The sequence below is a fragment of the Lepidochelys kempii genome, chromosome 1 (genome assembly GCF_965140285.1).
Source record: "Lepidochelys kempii isolate rLepKem1 chromosome 1, rLepKem1.hap1, whole genome shotgun sequence".
Lineage (NCBI taxonomy): Eukaryota > Metazoa > Chordata > Testudines > Cheloniidae > Lepidochelys > Lepidochelys kempii.
The window spans coordinates 265,386,911-265,399,893 of NC_136380.1; the positions used below are offsets into that span (position 1 = coordinate 265,386,911).

Genomic DNA, 12,983 nt, shown 5'->3' on the forward strand with positions numbered 1-12,983 from the left:
GGAAGGTTTATGCAGCCCGTGCCCTTTTGCCACCCCAAAACCCCTGGGGTTCAAACTGGGTTCCGGATTCTCCCAGAGCTCCAGTCTGGAGGGCTGTGATTTGGGCTCTCTTGGTTAAGAGCCCCCATCTTGACTTTGGCCACCCTCTGACCAGGTGTCTCTGTGACCAGCATCTCAGCATCAGCCCCTTTCATTTGATGCAGCCACGTCGGGGCAGAGTGGTCGGTATACGCCTAAAGCGCCGCCCAAATAGATACAGCTGCAGCTTTTTAAGGGCCTGCACCATGGCCAGGCATTTCTTCTCTATGGCCACATAGTTCTGCTCCCGGGGCAGCAGCTTCTTGCTCAAGTACCCGATGGGGTGTCTCTCCCGCTTAGCATCAGCACCGCACCCAGCCCTGCGTCTGACCCGTCAGTGAACACGGTAAAGGTCTTGGCAATGTCTGGGTTTACCAGATTTACCGGGCCCTGGATTAGAGCCTCCTTCAGTGCACAGAGAGCCCTCTGGTACTGCTTGGTCCAGACCACCTCATCTGGCTTCCCCTTCTTACATAGCTCAGTGATGGGGGCAGCTAGGGAGCTCAAGGGGGTACAAACCTCCGGTAATACCCTGCTAACCCAATAAAGGCCTGGACCCGTTTCTTGGTCTGGGGAACAGGCCAATCTCTGATCTTCTCCACCTTCTGGAAAGGTTCCTCTGTGATGGACAGGGGTCTCAAGGGAGCTTCACCCTTCTCCCGGGCCTTCCCCACCCTCTGGCAGGGTCGCAGGACCTGCTGGGTTGCGTCACAGACTCCGGGCCAGTAAAAGTTCTGCAACAGCCACTGCCTGGGGCGTTGGATCCCCTGGTGTCCTGAGAGAGGGATATCATGGGTGAGGTACAATAGCCTGTGGCGATACTTCTGGGACACCACTAGCTGCCTCCTGATCCTCCACAGTTCTGCTTCCCCCGGGGGAGCCCATTCCTGGTACAGAAATCCCTTCTCCCACAGGAATCTTTCCCTGCAGCCTTCCCCAAGGGAAGCACGGTGGCCAGCAAGTTCCCTCAGCTTCTCCTTCTGCAGCTCAGTCTGGAATTCAGCTGCTGGAGAAGGGATGGGGACCTGTTCCCTCTCACTGGCTGGGCTGGGGTCACAGCCTTGCTGAGCCCTGTCCCTGGTAGCTCCCTCCCTGCCGTGGGATCACTTCCCAGCAGCCCCTCTGGACCAAGCAAACCTTGTTGGCAGCCGTCCTGCCCCGCCTGTGTCTCCCCACACTCAGCTGGGGTCTCCGTTCCCCCCATGCTCAGTGCTGCCTTTGCTGTCCCAGTGGGGGCAGGCAGTGAGCTCGCTGCTTTGATCACAGCATCAGAGCCAGTGTGAGCACCCTCTCAGGTGTGCACGGGGGTGGGGAGCATCTCTCCATCCCACTCTGCCCTAGGAGGCTGATTACAGGCAGGCAGGTATCCCGAGCTTAGCAGCTCCTCCCACTGGCCAGCCAGGTCATTTGCCTTTTCACTGACCATTTCCATCTTAGCCAATTGTTTCCCTGGATTCAAATTCAAATCCTCGGCCGTTACAGGAGCTCGGCCTGGATCCTGTCCCAAAGAAAGACAGTCATCCCCCAACAGGACCTCACAGTTGATATCCTGGAGAACCCCAACTACCAGCCAGACCGACCCCTCCTGTGTCTTCACAGGGATCTGGGCCATAGGCAGGGAGAGGGGCTTCATACCTGGGACCTTCACCCAGTTCACAAAGCCCCTCAGCATCTGGTGGGCCTACACCACCCGGGGTCTGACAACAGTTCTCTGTCCCAGCATGTCGCCACCCCAGGAATGTCTCCCCATTGACCATCACCTTCCACTCCCACTGGGACTCTGAGGGGCCTGAGCCCAGGAAACTCCACGCTAAGACATATAGGCTGGGGCCAGGAGTGGAAGCCTGTCCACCACCCACCCATCTGGCTGATGGCATCTATGTCCTTGGGACCCAGAAAGGGAGCTACATACCGGGGCTTTTCCGCAGGGTCCCCCTGGTTCAAATCACCAGCCTGCTTGAAGGCACTGAGGTAGGCATCCACATCCCCCCACTCCTTAACCAGGGGCAGCAATTTAGTATCAAGGTTCCCAGCAGAACTGGCAACCCAGGGTCTATCCCCACTCACCCCTGGGAAGTTCCCTATCCCTACCCCCTCTCTATCCCTATCCCTACCCCCTCTCTGCTCCCCCATCGCCAGTTCATGCTGCTGCTGCTGCTTCTTCTGCAGTTCTTTCTTGGGCTCTCGCTGTCTCTCATGGTCCTCTCGCTCCTTCGGACTCAGCTCCAGTCCCATCTGTGTCTGACCCCCTGATGGGGACCCCGATCATGAAGACCCCCATCTAGTCGGGGACAGGAGTCTTGGGGATGCCTGGTTACCGCTCCAGCTGCTCCCAGATCCTCTTGTAGCCCCATCTGGGTCAGGAATCTGCTCCTTAGGCAGTCATCATTTTCCAGCTGCATGACTAACTGTGCTTTGGTGAACTTTCCAACCCGTAACCCTCTCTTTTTGCACAGGTTTACAATGTCCTTCTTAAGGAGATGGTGATAGGCTATCACTTCGCTGCTCCCAAGTTGCTGTGGACTCGCAGGCCTGTGCGCTCTCAGCTCCCCATGGTTTCAAGGAAGAGCCCCTAGTGTGCCAGCCCTTCTCCAGGTCACCACCTCTCTCCCAGGGCCGAGCCGCAGACTCCTCCACCCCTGAGACTGCTCACCGCAGTCCCCAGGGAGACCCGTTACTGCAACAGTCCTTCTTGCTGGTCACACTCCCAGGGGTTAAGCGTAGCTCCTCTGCCCCCCGAAACCACTCCTCTCTGAGCCTTCAGCATGCCTGGTCCTCATTAATCCCCCTTCATTTTACTGCTCCCCAGTCACTTACTGCAAGAAGCGCCATTCACAGGGTGCAGTAGAACCCACCTCTAACAACAGTTGTCACACAGTCACCGGGCAATGCTCTGGAACTACTCCATACAAAGCCAGTCAGGACTTTGGGGGAGCCTCCTCTCTGTCAGTAGACTGGGAGGCTCCCCCAGAGTCCTGACTGGTTTCGTATGGAGTAGTTCCAAAGCATTGTCCGGTGACTCTGTGACAGCTGGTGCCAGTGGTGGGATAAGGATGTGTGATTGTTGCAGAGCCCTAGAAGCCCAGTGTGATGGCGTCTGCACAGAGAACGGTCGATACCCTGTCTCCTGGCAACTGATGGCCTGGGCCTCTCCTCTATAAAGGTTGCCAACTGAAGGTGTTAGAGAACAAAGAGATCAGGTGGCCTCCTGGCCTGGGAAAGAGACAAAGGCGAGAGGAGGGACAGGAGAGTTTCAGTTTGGAGCTGGGTGGGGAAATGGAGGGAGGCCCAGATGGGGCTCTGGCCTCCCTGCCCCCCAAGACGGACCGGACTGAGGGGTCCTGTTCTCTGTACCTACAAGCTCTGTTTTAGGCCATGTTCCTGTCGTCTAATAAACCTTCTGTTTTATTGGCTGGCCGAGAATCACATCTGACTGCGTAGGTGGGGTGCAGGGCCCTCTGGCTTCCTCAGGAGCCCCGCCGGTGCGGACTCGCTGTGGGAAGCACACGGTGTGGAATGGGATGCTGAATGCTCCAAGGTCAGACCCAGGAAGGTCGAAGCTGTTAAGCTTCTTGCCCTGGAGACAGTCTGCTCAGAGAGAGGAGGATCCCCCAGAGTCCCGACTGGCTTCATATGGAGTCACTCCAGAGCATCGCCCGGTGACTCCGTGACACTGGTTAGGCATGGAAAGCTTTCACAGACACCGGTTTCTTTTTCCCAATTTCTAAAGCTACAGAACCCAACATATCTGCCCTTTTGTGCGCTTGGACCAATGAAGATTGTTGGTAGGTTTATGAATGGTTTGAAAAATGGTATTTTAGGTGGAGCTGATAGTACTGCCTGTTAAGGTTACCCAACACCTCCTATTATAAGGCCAGCCAATTTTATAAGCAACCGAAAACAACCTACAATCATTCAGGCTAAAGTTTTGCATGCTGGTTGTCTGACTCAGGATGCCTACGTTTGAAAAATTTCAGCTAAAACAGATCAGCCATTTCCAAGAATGAGGCTACGGAAACTCAGTTGCTTTACCCATAGTAAAAAGTTCTGAAAACCTTTTCTTTGAACAGCTCCAGCATGACCATGCCTTGAAATTTGGTCGTTGGGTCAGGAATGTGCCTTTTGCCATCCTGTGAAAATCCACCCAAATGTATCCAAGTTATTAGCCTTTGGGGAAAAAAATTACAGTTTGCATATACTCATTAGAAAGTTATTTGATTTTAGCAGCTAACATTTCTGAAGATTATATCCTCACTGAGCATGCTCCAGCCTCTTTCAGCTCCTAGTGCTGACCCGACAGCATATGCACCATGCCCACAGAGCAACAGAGCAGACTTTCACCTAGGCATACAGGGACAAAGATAGAGTTGCCCTGAAAAGGATGTTCCCAGCTGCTCTGGGCCAGGGTGAAACTGGGCACCAGAATGGAGAGAAGGGAGCCTGTCTCTCCTGTACTCTCAGTGCCACCCCTCCCTCCTGGTATCCAGGCACTGTGGAGGAGGAAGCCATCTGATGCAATTGCAGAGGGGACAAGAGCCATACCTGCAGGGAGGGAAAGGAGTAGATTGGGACAAGGGGGTCTAGTGAGACTGGCACTAGAGGGTGGCAGGACAGAGGAGGTTGGTAGACTAGGAGCCAGTGAGGTAAACAGAGGAAGGAATAAGAGTTAGTTGTCTTGGAGGAAGGGGCAGGAAGACCAAGAAGAGACTAGAATTGAAGGGAGGTTAGGATTGGCAGGACAAGGAGACTGGGGCTAGGAATGTGGTGGAGGGAACCGGGGAGGGGAGAGGGGGGGACAGGGACAGGACAGATCTAACAAGAATCTGGGCTGTGCAGGGAGAACTAGGACTGGCTGGGCAAAGACTGGGACAAGGATGGGGAGGAGGTGTTGAGGGGGACAGATTGGATGAGGACCCTGGGGAGAGAAGGTAGGACAGAGCCAGTCTATGCACACGAGGGAGAGAGACAAAGAGCCAGGAGTGAGGGGACTAAGACTATCTAGGCAAGGAGGCTAGGCCTGGGATGAGAATCCTGAGGAGTGGCGCCTCGTACTGGCTAAGTGAATGGGACCGAGACAAGGAACCAGGGGTGAGGAAGAGACAGGGACAGGTTGATGGGGACAGGGCAGAATATTAAAACATTAAGATTTTAAATTTAAGCACTCAGAAGTTTGGAAATGCCAGCAGTAAGGCTGCCTGTGCAACCTTAATTCAGCCCCTATGCATATGCATTATAATACAGCCTATAGTTACATGCTCTTTTTTCCCATAGGACCCTAGCCTCATTCAGTGCACAGGGTGAACCTGTTCTGGGGATGAATCAGGGCTGTTGTCTGTAGGACCCCCTGCTACAATGGTTGCAGAAGTTGGAAGGTGTAGATCTGGGACAGGTGGGTCTCGACTTGCCCAAAGCTAAAGGCCTCCCACCCCCAGCTAGGGGGAGATGCTGCTAAGCCCAAGCTACAAGTGAGGGAGTGGGACAATGCAGGGGGGAGGGGCAGAGAGAAACAGGAACAGGAGTGAGGTCATTGGTTGAAAATCAGAGAACCAAAAGAAGCAATCAAGCAGAGAACTCCGACGGCACCCACTGCTTTTCAAAGGCACTGAAGGAGTCAGTGGACACCACCGAGAGGAACTCAGCCTGGAGGCGTGATCGAACAAGGAAATGGAAATAGGCCCCACAGTTGCAGAGTATTTCCCCCATCCGCCTTCCTCCTCCTGGAGGGATGGATGGCCATCTTGGCCAGCCCCAGGAATAGGTCGACGAGGAGATTCTGCAACTTTGTGGGGGAGCACAGATCAGGAGGTATGGGGAAAGTACAGCCAGAACCTGAGTCAGAGATTCTGAAGGAGTCAGAAGAGGGGCTGCCACCTGATGCACCCTGCATAGACATGTGACAGGGTCTCCCTCTCACCGCAAAAGGGACAGCTGTGGTGGAGCCTGTGAACCATGCCAGGCATATGCCTGTGCTCTCAGCTCTGTAGAGGAGCTTCCAATTAATATCCCTGGCAGGCCGTGACATCAGAGTGGAGTATAGGCTAGCCCCATGGAGTTCCTTGCCCTCCTCAGGTGGCATCAGGTCTCACCACTTGGCGTCAGGGGAGGACACAAGAGAGAGGAAGTCGATGGAGTGAAACATGAGTGCATGAAGGTGTTCTCTAGGCATGGTACAGGATGGACCAGCTGAATTGCAAGTTGTGTAGTGAAAGAGGCAGGAGATTGCAGGAAAAGAAAGGATGGTCTCATGGTTGAACAACTATGCTGTCCTGGTGAACTGGATGCTAACCCTGCCTCTGCCACAGAGTTATATGATGCTGGGAAAGTCACTTAATCCAGACCTTTCACAGGTAGACATTAAGTGGCTGTGTCATTTTTGGATGCCTGACTTGAGATCCCAACGTCTGTTTTCAGAAACGCTGAGCATTCACAGCTACAACTGAAGTCAGTGGGACCTGTATCAAGTCCCAGGTGTCTCAACTTGGGAACCCAGACGTGAACACTTTTTAATTTGATCTCTCTGGGCTTTAGTTCCCCAGCCATAAAATGGGGATAACAGCCCCTCATCTCACCATGGTGTAGTGAAAATAAATCCATTAGAATTTGTGAAACACTCAGATACTATAGTGATGAGCTCCACAGAAAAGTCCATGGGAAAATAAATAATTCTCTCTGCAGAGTAGGGCTTGAATAGTGTGCAGGAAATAAAGACTAGGGCCATAGTATTGACCAATGAGAAGACAACACAATATTGAATAGCTACTCGTTAAGTGAGCACCATCCTGTACAATGAATGAGGCAGGTGCCTATGGGGAAAAATATGTGATCATAAGAACAGCCATACTAGGTCAGACCAATGGTTCATCAAGCCCAGTGTCTTGTCTTCACACAGTGGCCGTCACCAGATGCTTCAGAGGGAATGAAAAGAACAGGGCAATTATAGAGCGAGCCATTCTCTGTTGCCCAGTCTCAGCTTCTGGCAGTCAGAGGTCTAGGGACACCAGAGCATGGGGTTGCATCCTTGACCATTTTGTCTAATAGCAATTGTTGGACCTGTCCTCCAGGAACTTATCTAATTCTTGTTTGAACCCAATTATACTTTTGGCCTTCAAAACATCACCTGGCAATGAGTTCCACAGGCTGTGCATTATGTGAAGTACTTTCTTCTGCCTATTAATTTCACTGGGTGATCCCTGGTTCCAGTGTTATATGAAGGGATCAATAACATTTTCTTATTCACTTTCTTCATCCCATTCATAATTTTATAGATCTCTATCATAGCCCCTTCGTTTTAGCTTTTCTAGGATGAACAGTCCCCGTCTTTTTAATCTCTCCTTGTATGGAAGCTGTTACACACCATTAATCATTTTGTTGCCCTTATCTCTACTTTTTCCAAATCCAATATATCTTTTTTGAGATGGACGACCAGAACTGCATGAAGTATTCAAAGTGTGGGCATACCAGGGATTAATATAGAGGCATTATGATATTTTCTGTCTTATTATCTATCCCTTTCCTAACGGCTCCAAACATTCTGTTCACTTTTTTGACTGCTGCTACACACTGAGCAGATGTTTTCAGAGAACTATCCACAGTGACTCCAAGATGTCTTTCTTGAAGGTAAAAACTCATTTAGACGCCATCATTTTGTATGGATTGTTATGTTTTCCAATGTTCATTGCTTTGCATTTATCAACACTGAATTTCAATTTGCCAGTTTGTTGCCCAGTCACCCAGTTTTCCCTTTGTAACTCTTCGCACTCAGCTTTGAACTTGACTATCCTGAGTAATTCTGAATCATCTGCAAACTTTGTCCCCTCACTGTTTTCTGCCTTTTCCACATCATTTATGAATATGTGGAACAGCACTCGTTCCACTACAGAATCTTGGAGGACCCTGCTATTTACCTCTGCCCACTGTGAAAACCAACCATTTATTCCTACCCTTTGCTTCATGGCTTTTAACTAGTTACTGATTCCCATAACTGCGTACTTTGCTTAAGAGCCTTTGGTGTAGGAACTTGTCAAAGCTTTTCTGAAAATATAAGTGCACTATATCCACTGGATCACCATTACATGCTTGCTGACACCTTCAAAGAATTCTATTAGATTGGTGAGGCATGATTTTCCTTTACAAAAATTGTGTTGACTCTTCCCCCAACATACTATGTTCATTTAGGTATCTGATACGTCTGTTCTTTACTATAGGTTCAACTAGTTTGCCCAGTACTGAAGCTAGGCTTACTAGCCTGTAATTGCCAGGATCGCCTCTGTATCTCTCTTTAAAAAATCAGCATTACCGTAGGTATCCTCCAATTACCTGGTACAGAGGCTGATTCAAGCGATAGGTTATATACCACAGTTTTGTATTTAAGTTCCTTCAGAACTCTTGGGTGAATGCCATCTGGCCCTGGTGTCTTATTACTGTTTAGTTTATCAATGTGTTCTAAATCCTCCTCTGCTGACACCTCAATCTGAAACAGTTCCTCAGATTTGTCACCTGAAAAGAATGGCTCAGATATGAGCATTTTCCTCACAGTGAAAACTAATGCAGAGAATTCATTTAGCTTCTCCACAACAGCCTTGTCTTCCTTGTGTGCTCGTTTAGCACCTCTATAGTCCAGTGGCCCCACTGACTGTTTGGCAGGCTTCCTGCTTCTGAAGTTGGTTGGTTTTAGTTTTTGTGTCTTTTGCTAGTTACTCTTCAACTTCTTTTTTTGCCTAATTATACTTTTATACTTGTCTTGCCAGAGTTGATGCTTCTTTCTATTTTCCTCACTAGGATTTTATTTCCCATTTTAAAGGATGTCTCTTAACCTTTAACTGCCTCTTTTACTCTGTGTAGACACGTGGCACTTAATACTCTTACTATTTATTTAAAGAAATTGGGTATACATTTAGCATGAGCCTCTATTATAGTGTTTTTAACTAGTTTTCATTCAGCTTGCAGGCATTTCATTCATGACTGTTCCTTCTAATTTCTGTTTAACCAACTTCCTCATTTTTATGTAGTTCCAGCAATGTAGCTTTTAACTTCAAAAAGGGGGTTTCTTTGGTATTCCCCCCAGCCTACACACACAAGGATCGTGTAATTGAAGACTCAATGCATACGAACAAAGGGGCTGAATTAAGATTGCACAGGCAACCTTAATTCTGGCATTTCTTAACTTCTGACTGCTTGACTTTGCAACCTTAATAATGTTCTTTTAATGTAGTTTTTGTGGGTAGTACATACTCACATACCCACTGGTCACCCGCTCTGGCCTTAAAGGGCTTAAAACAGCCCAGAAGTGGGCTGTGGCTGGGAGCAAGCAGTTCCCAGGCCGACTGGGGGAAGCAGGCTCAGCTGTGGCCACGCCCCAATCAGGGCTCAGCTGGCCCTTATAAGAGGGCAGTGGGGTAAGAGCAGACAAAGTCTCTCTCTACATTTAGACGGAGAAGGGCCTGGCTGCTGGGGAGCATACCTGGGTACCTAAGGTGAAGCAGGGCTGGGAAAGGCCAGAGGAACTGGGAGGCTCCAGACTGGAAAAGCCCCAGGCTGCAGGCCTGGCAGATGGCCTAAGATAGGTACTGGGGTTTCAGGGGGCAGCCCACGGGTAGGCAGAGGCAGCAGGTCTAAACCCCCCTTGCCTGTGATGATTGGCTAATACACTGCAGTCTGCCCCAGTGAACGGGGGCTAGATGGTGACTGGGCAGTAGCCAAAGACTGAAGTGAGGTGAGGGTTCATCGGGGAGGGGAGACCCAGAGACTGTGGGGCACTGCCAGGGAGCAGCACCCTAGGGAAAGGGGAACCGGGGTCCGGGAGGGACATGGGGGCCAGTGGCAAGCGGGACACTGGCCTGCAGAGGGTGCTCCGGAGGCTGGAAGAGCTAATTCCCTGAGAGACCAGCAAGAGGCTCTGCAGGGATGAGTCTCACATACATACATATGCACACGTGTAACAGAACGACTATGACAGAGCATTTGTACACTGAAGATGCCACACAAAAATAACAATTAGTTTGTTTGTTGCTGCTTTGGAATTTTAAAAATCAAATGCATTTTCTGTTTGTGGTATGTGTGTAAATGTAAAGGCTATAATCTCTTTGGGGCAGGGTCTGTGTTACCATCGGTGTCTTGTGCAACGCTCAGTACCCTGTCAGCATTTAACAGTGCATTTAGAATCCAGAGGTCATTTCCCCACCAGCGGGTAATGACGGATCCAATTTCTGATTTAGACTATTTATCCCATTAATCTGACCCCAGTTTTGCGAAGGTGAAGTGTTACTTACATGGCTGATATGCCCCAATGTGAGCCAGCTTCATCTCCTGCAGAGTTGAAGAGAGGCAGCGCAACCAAGGTTATGGTTGGGGCAATGGTCAACGGACCGATGAATCGCATCAGAAATCCAACCAGGCCAGAAAATCCAACAAATATTTGGAGACAGGAAGCGACCATGATGGCTCCCTGCAGCTGAGAAACAGAGGGGAAGAAAGCAGAGATTTAAAGACTTTCTTTCTGAGTTAGTCCATTTTAGTCAGGTGGGCTCAAAGCACCTATGGGCCATGATTCAACTCCCACTGAAGTCAGGGGGAGTCTTTCCACAGATTTCAATGGGAGTTGGCTCAAACCTTAAATGAGGGCAACACTCACACAAGAATGCAGGCCCATTAACTCTCCACCTGACTTACCTACCTCTGATTCTACCTAATTGCCAGCTGTCCAAGAACCAAGTCAACCTAGCATCTACCCATCCTTTATTAAAGACTTTGAGCACAGGTTAGTGTTCGTTAAAGGGAAATTAAGTAGTAATTACTATTATGGGCATTGACCAAGGGTCAGATACTGCACAAGCGATCCTAACCCAGCTCTTCCAGCACCTTAGTCCTGATCAACCAACTCCACTGTTCTAGCCTTGAATTTTCACCTGGCTCTGCCAAAGCACCTCATGGGGAACTAGAATGTGTACCCACCTAACTCATTTCTAGTCAGGTCCTGATCAGGGCCCTGAGCCTGCAGATGCAGACTCGCATGAGTCAAGGTTTGCAGAGTCAGGCCCAGTGATTGCGTGACAAGCCAATGCTCTGATCTCCTGAGGCTCAGCCAGGGAAGTTGTTGGATCATATTAAAGAAGTTCTGTATTAAAATCACAAATGAGTTTGACTCACCATAGTTTAAATTCCAGGGTATTACTAATTAAGAGGTCTCTTGGTTTTGGTCTCTTTTTACTGTTTCTCTCCCTCTCTGTGTGAAACTTGCAAGCTGCTAATTGTGTTAGTATATCCTATGACAGAGTCTGTTCTCAAAGCAATACTTTGTAACAACTACTCACATAGGGAGAGACTCAAAGCGATACTCTGTAACAACAGAAACAGCACACAGATTCCCTGTCCTTTTGTTGTATTTATCTAGCTTTGTTCACAATTGTGATTAAAATAGAGATAGAGGATGTATGTGGGTGGATGCTTGGTGTGGATAATAAATGAATGATCAGGGAGGTGCCAGCCCAGGAGTTCAGTACTGATCTGCCGAAGAATGCACAGAGTGGAGACAACCAGATGACCCCCGGAGGGCAGACTGGAATCCACCCAACAGCCTCAAGGATGGGAGAACCGAAGAACAAGGTAACATCTAGCAGCATGGAGCCGTCAGGAATGTGCAATCTGCTGATTGATTCAGCGGCAGCATGATGAAGCAATTCCCATAGACTGGCATAGGAATAAATTCCTGTAAAAATGGACTCTAGAAAGTGAGAACTTTGGGGTCTGATTCTGCAAGCCAACTTCTAGGAGCATCAGATGAGCATCTGACAAGGCCCTGCTCCCTCCTGGTGTCCAGACCACCTAGCCAGTGGCTTGGCACGAGCAACTCTAAGGCTGGTAACTATGATAACTTTGCAGAACCTCGTGTGTGTGTGTGTGTGTGTGTGTGTGTGAATAAGTATGAAATTGAATGGAATGTTATAGCTATAACTAAATGCTTACTAGGATTCTGTGTTCACAATAAATGTGGCATTTTGCCTTCTTCCCTTGAATAAGATCCTGCTGGTTTTTATTTTATTGGTATAACAAAGCAAAGGGAATCTTCAGCTGAACACAGAAATTAAATTTTTCTATTTAAATTTTCAAAGTGCTGGATGACCTGGAAGTCCCTTCTGTTTCTCTCTGTGGGTTGCAAATATAGTCACAGGCAGACCAGTCCAATAAACTCCTTAAATATCAGAGTCATTGGGCAATACCAAACATGTTCAGATAAACAGGAGAAGACAGCCAGGGAACTACAGTACACCAGCACTTAGATTAGGAGATAGGGCTAGTGGGCATGTGGATAGCCAGGCATCTGATTTATCTGAGTATTGCTTTCCTCTGCAGGACACATTGCTCACCATGCAACCTTTGTGTGCTTGGTAACTGTTGTGTATTTAAATAGTGTTTATTTACCCTACATACGAGTTATTAGTTAATCCCACTAAATAATGAATGAATTACTAGATACCTTGGCTCTCATGATGAGGCTTGACCCTGTGAGGTGCTGAGTGCCCTCAACGCCCACCACCTACAGTGAGATGAAGTTTTTAACACCTTGAGGCTCAAACCCCTGAATCAGTGGTTTCCAACCTGGGGTCTGCAGACTATGTCTAAGATTTCCAAAGGGGTCTGCACCTCCATTAGAAAATGTTTTAGGGGTCTGCAAAGAAAAAAAGGTTGAAAACCACTGACCAAAATGAGAAGGCAAGAAAACAGTTATCCTGTGACTGCACTGTACTTACTTGGGTCAACAGTGACCGTAATACGAATGCTCTGCACTGTACTGCAGCTTTCAGCCAGGATCTCAAAGCTCTTGACAAACATAAGCTGTTTCACAGTGCTCCAGCAGGCTGAAAAACGGAGGCACAGAGCGGCTAAGCAACTTGTTCAAGGTCAAACAG

General features: G+C 49.0%; 1 protein-coding gene across 1 annotated transcript in view; it reads right to left on the reverse strand.

Moving 5' to 3' along the window:
• Positions 1-12,983, reverse strand: part of LOC140909091 (solute carrier family 23 member 1) — an 82,860-nt gene that overhangs the window by 18,929 nt on the left and 50,948 nt on the right. The window contains exon 5 of the mRNA XM_073337594.1: positions 10,347-10,528. Within this exon, the coding sequence (XP_073193695.1) occupies positions 10,347-10,528 (182 nt within the window). The remainder of the gene's footprint in view (positions 1-10,346; positions 10,529-12,983) is intronic.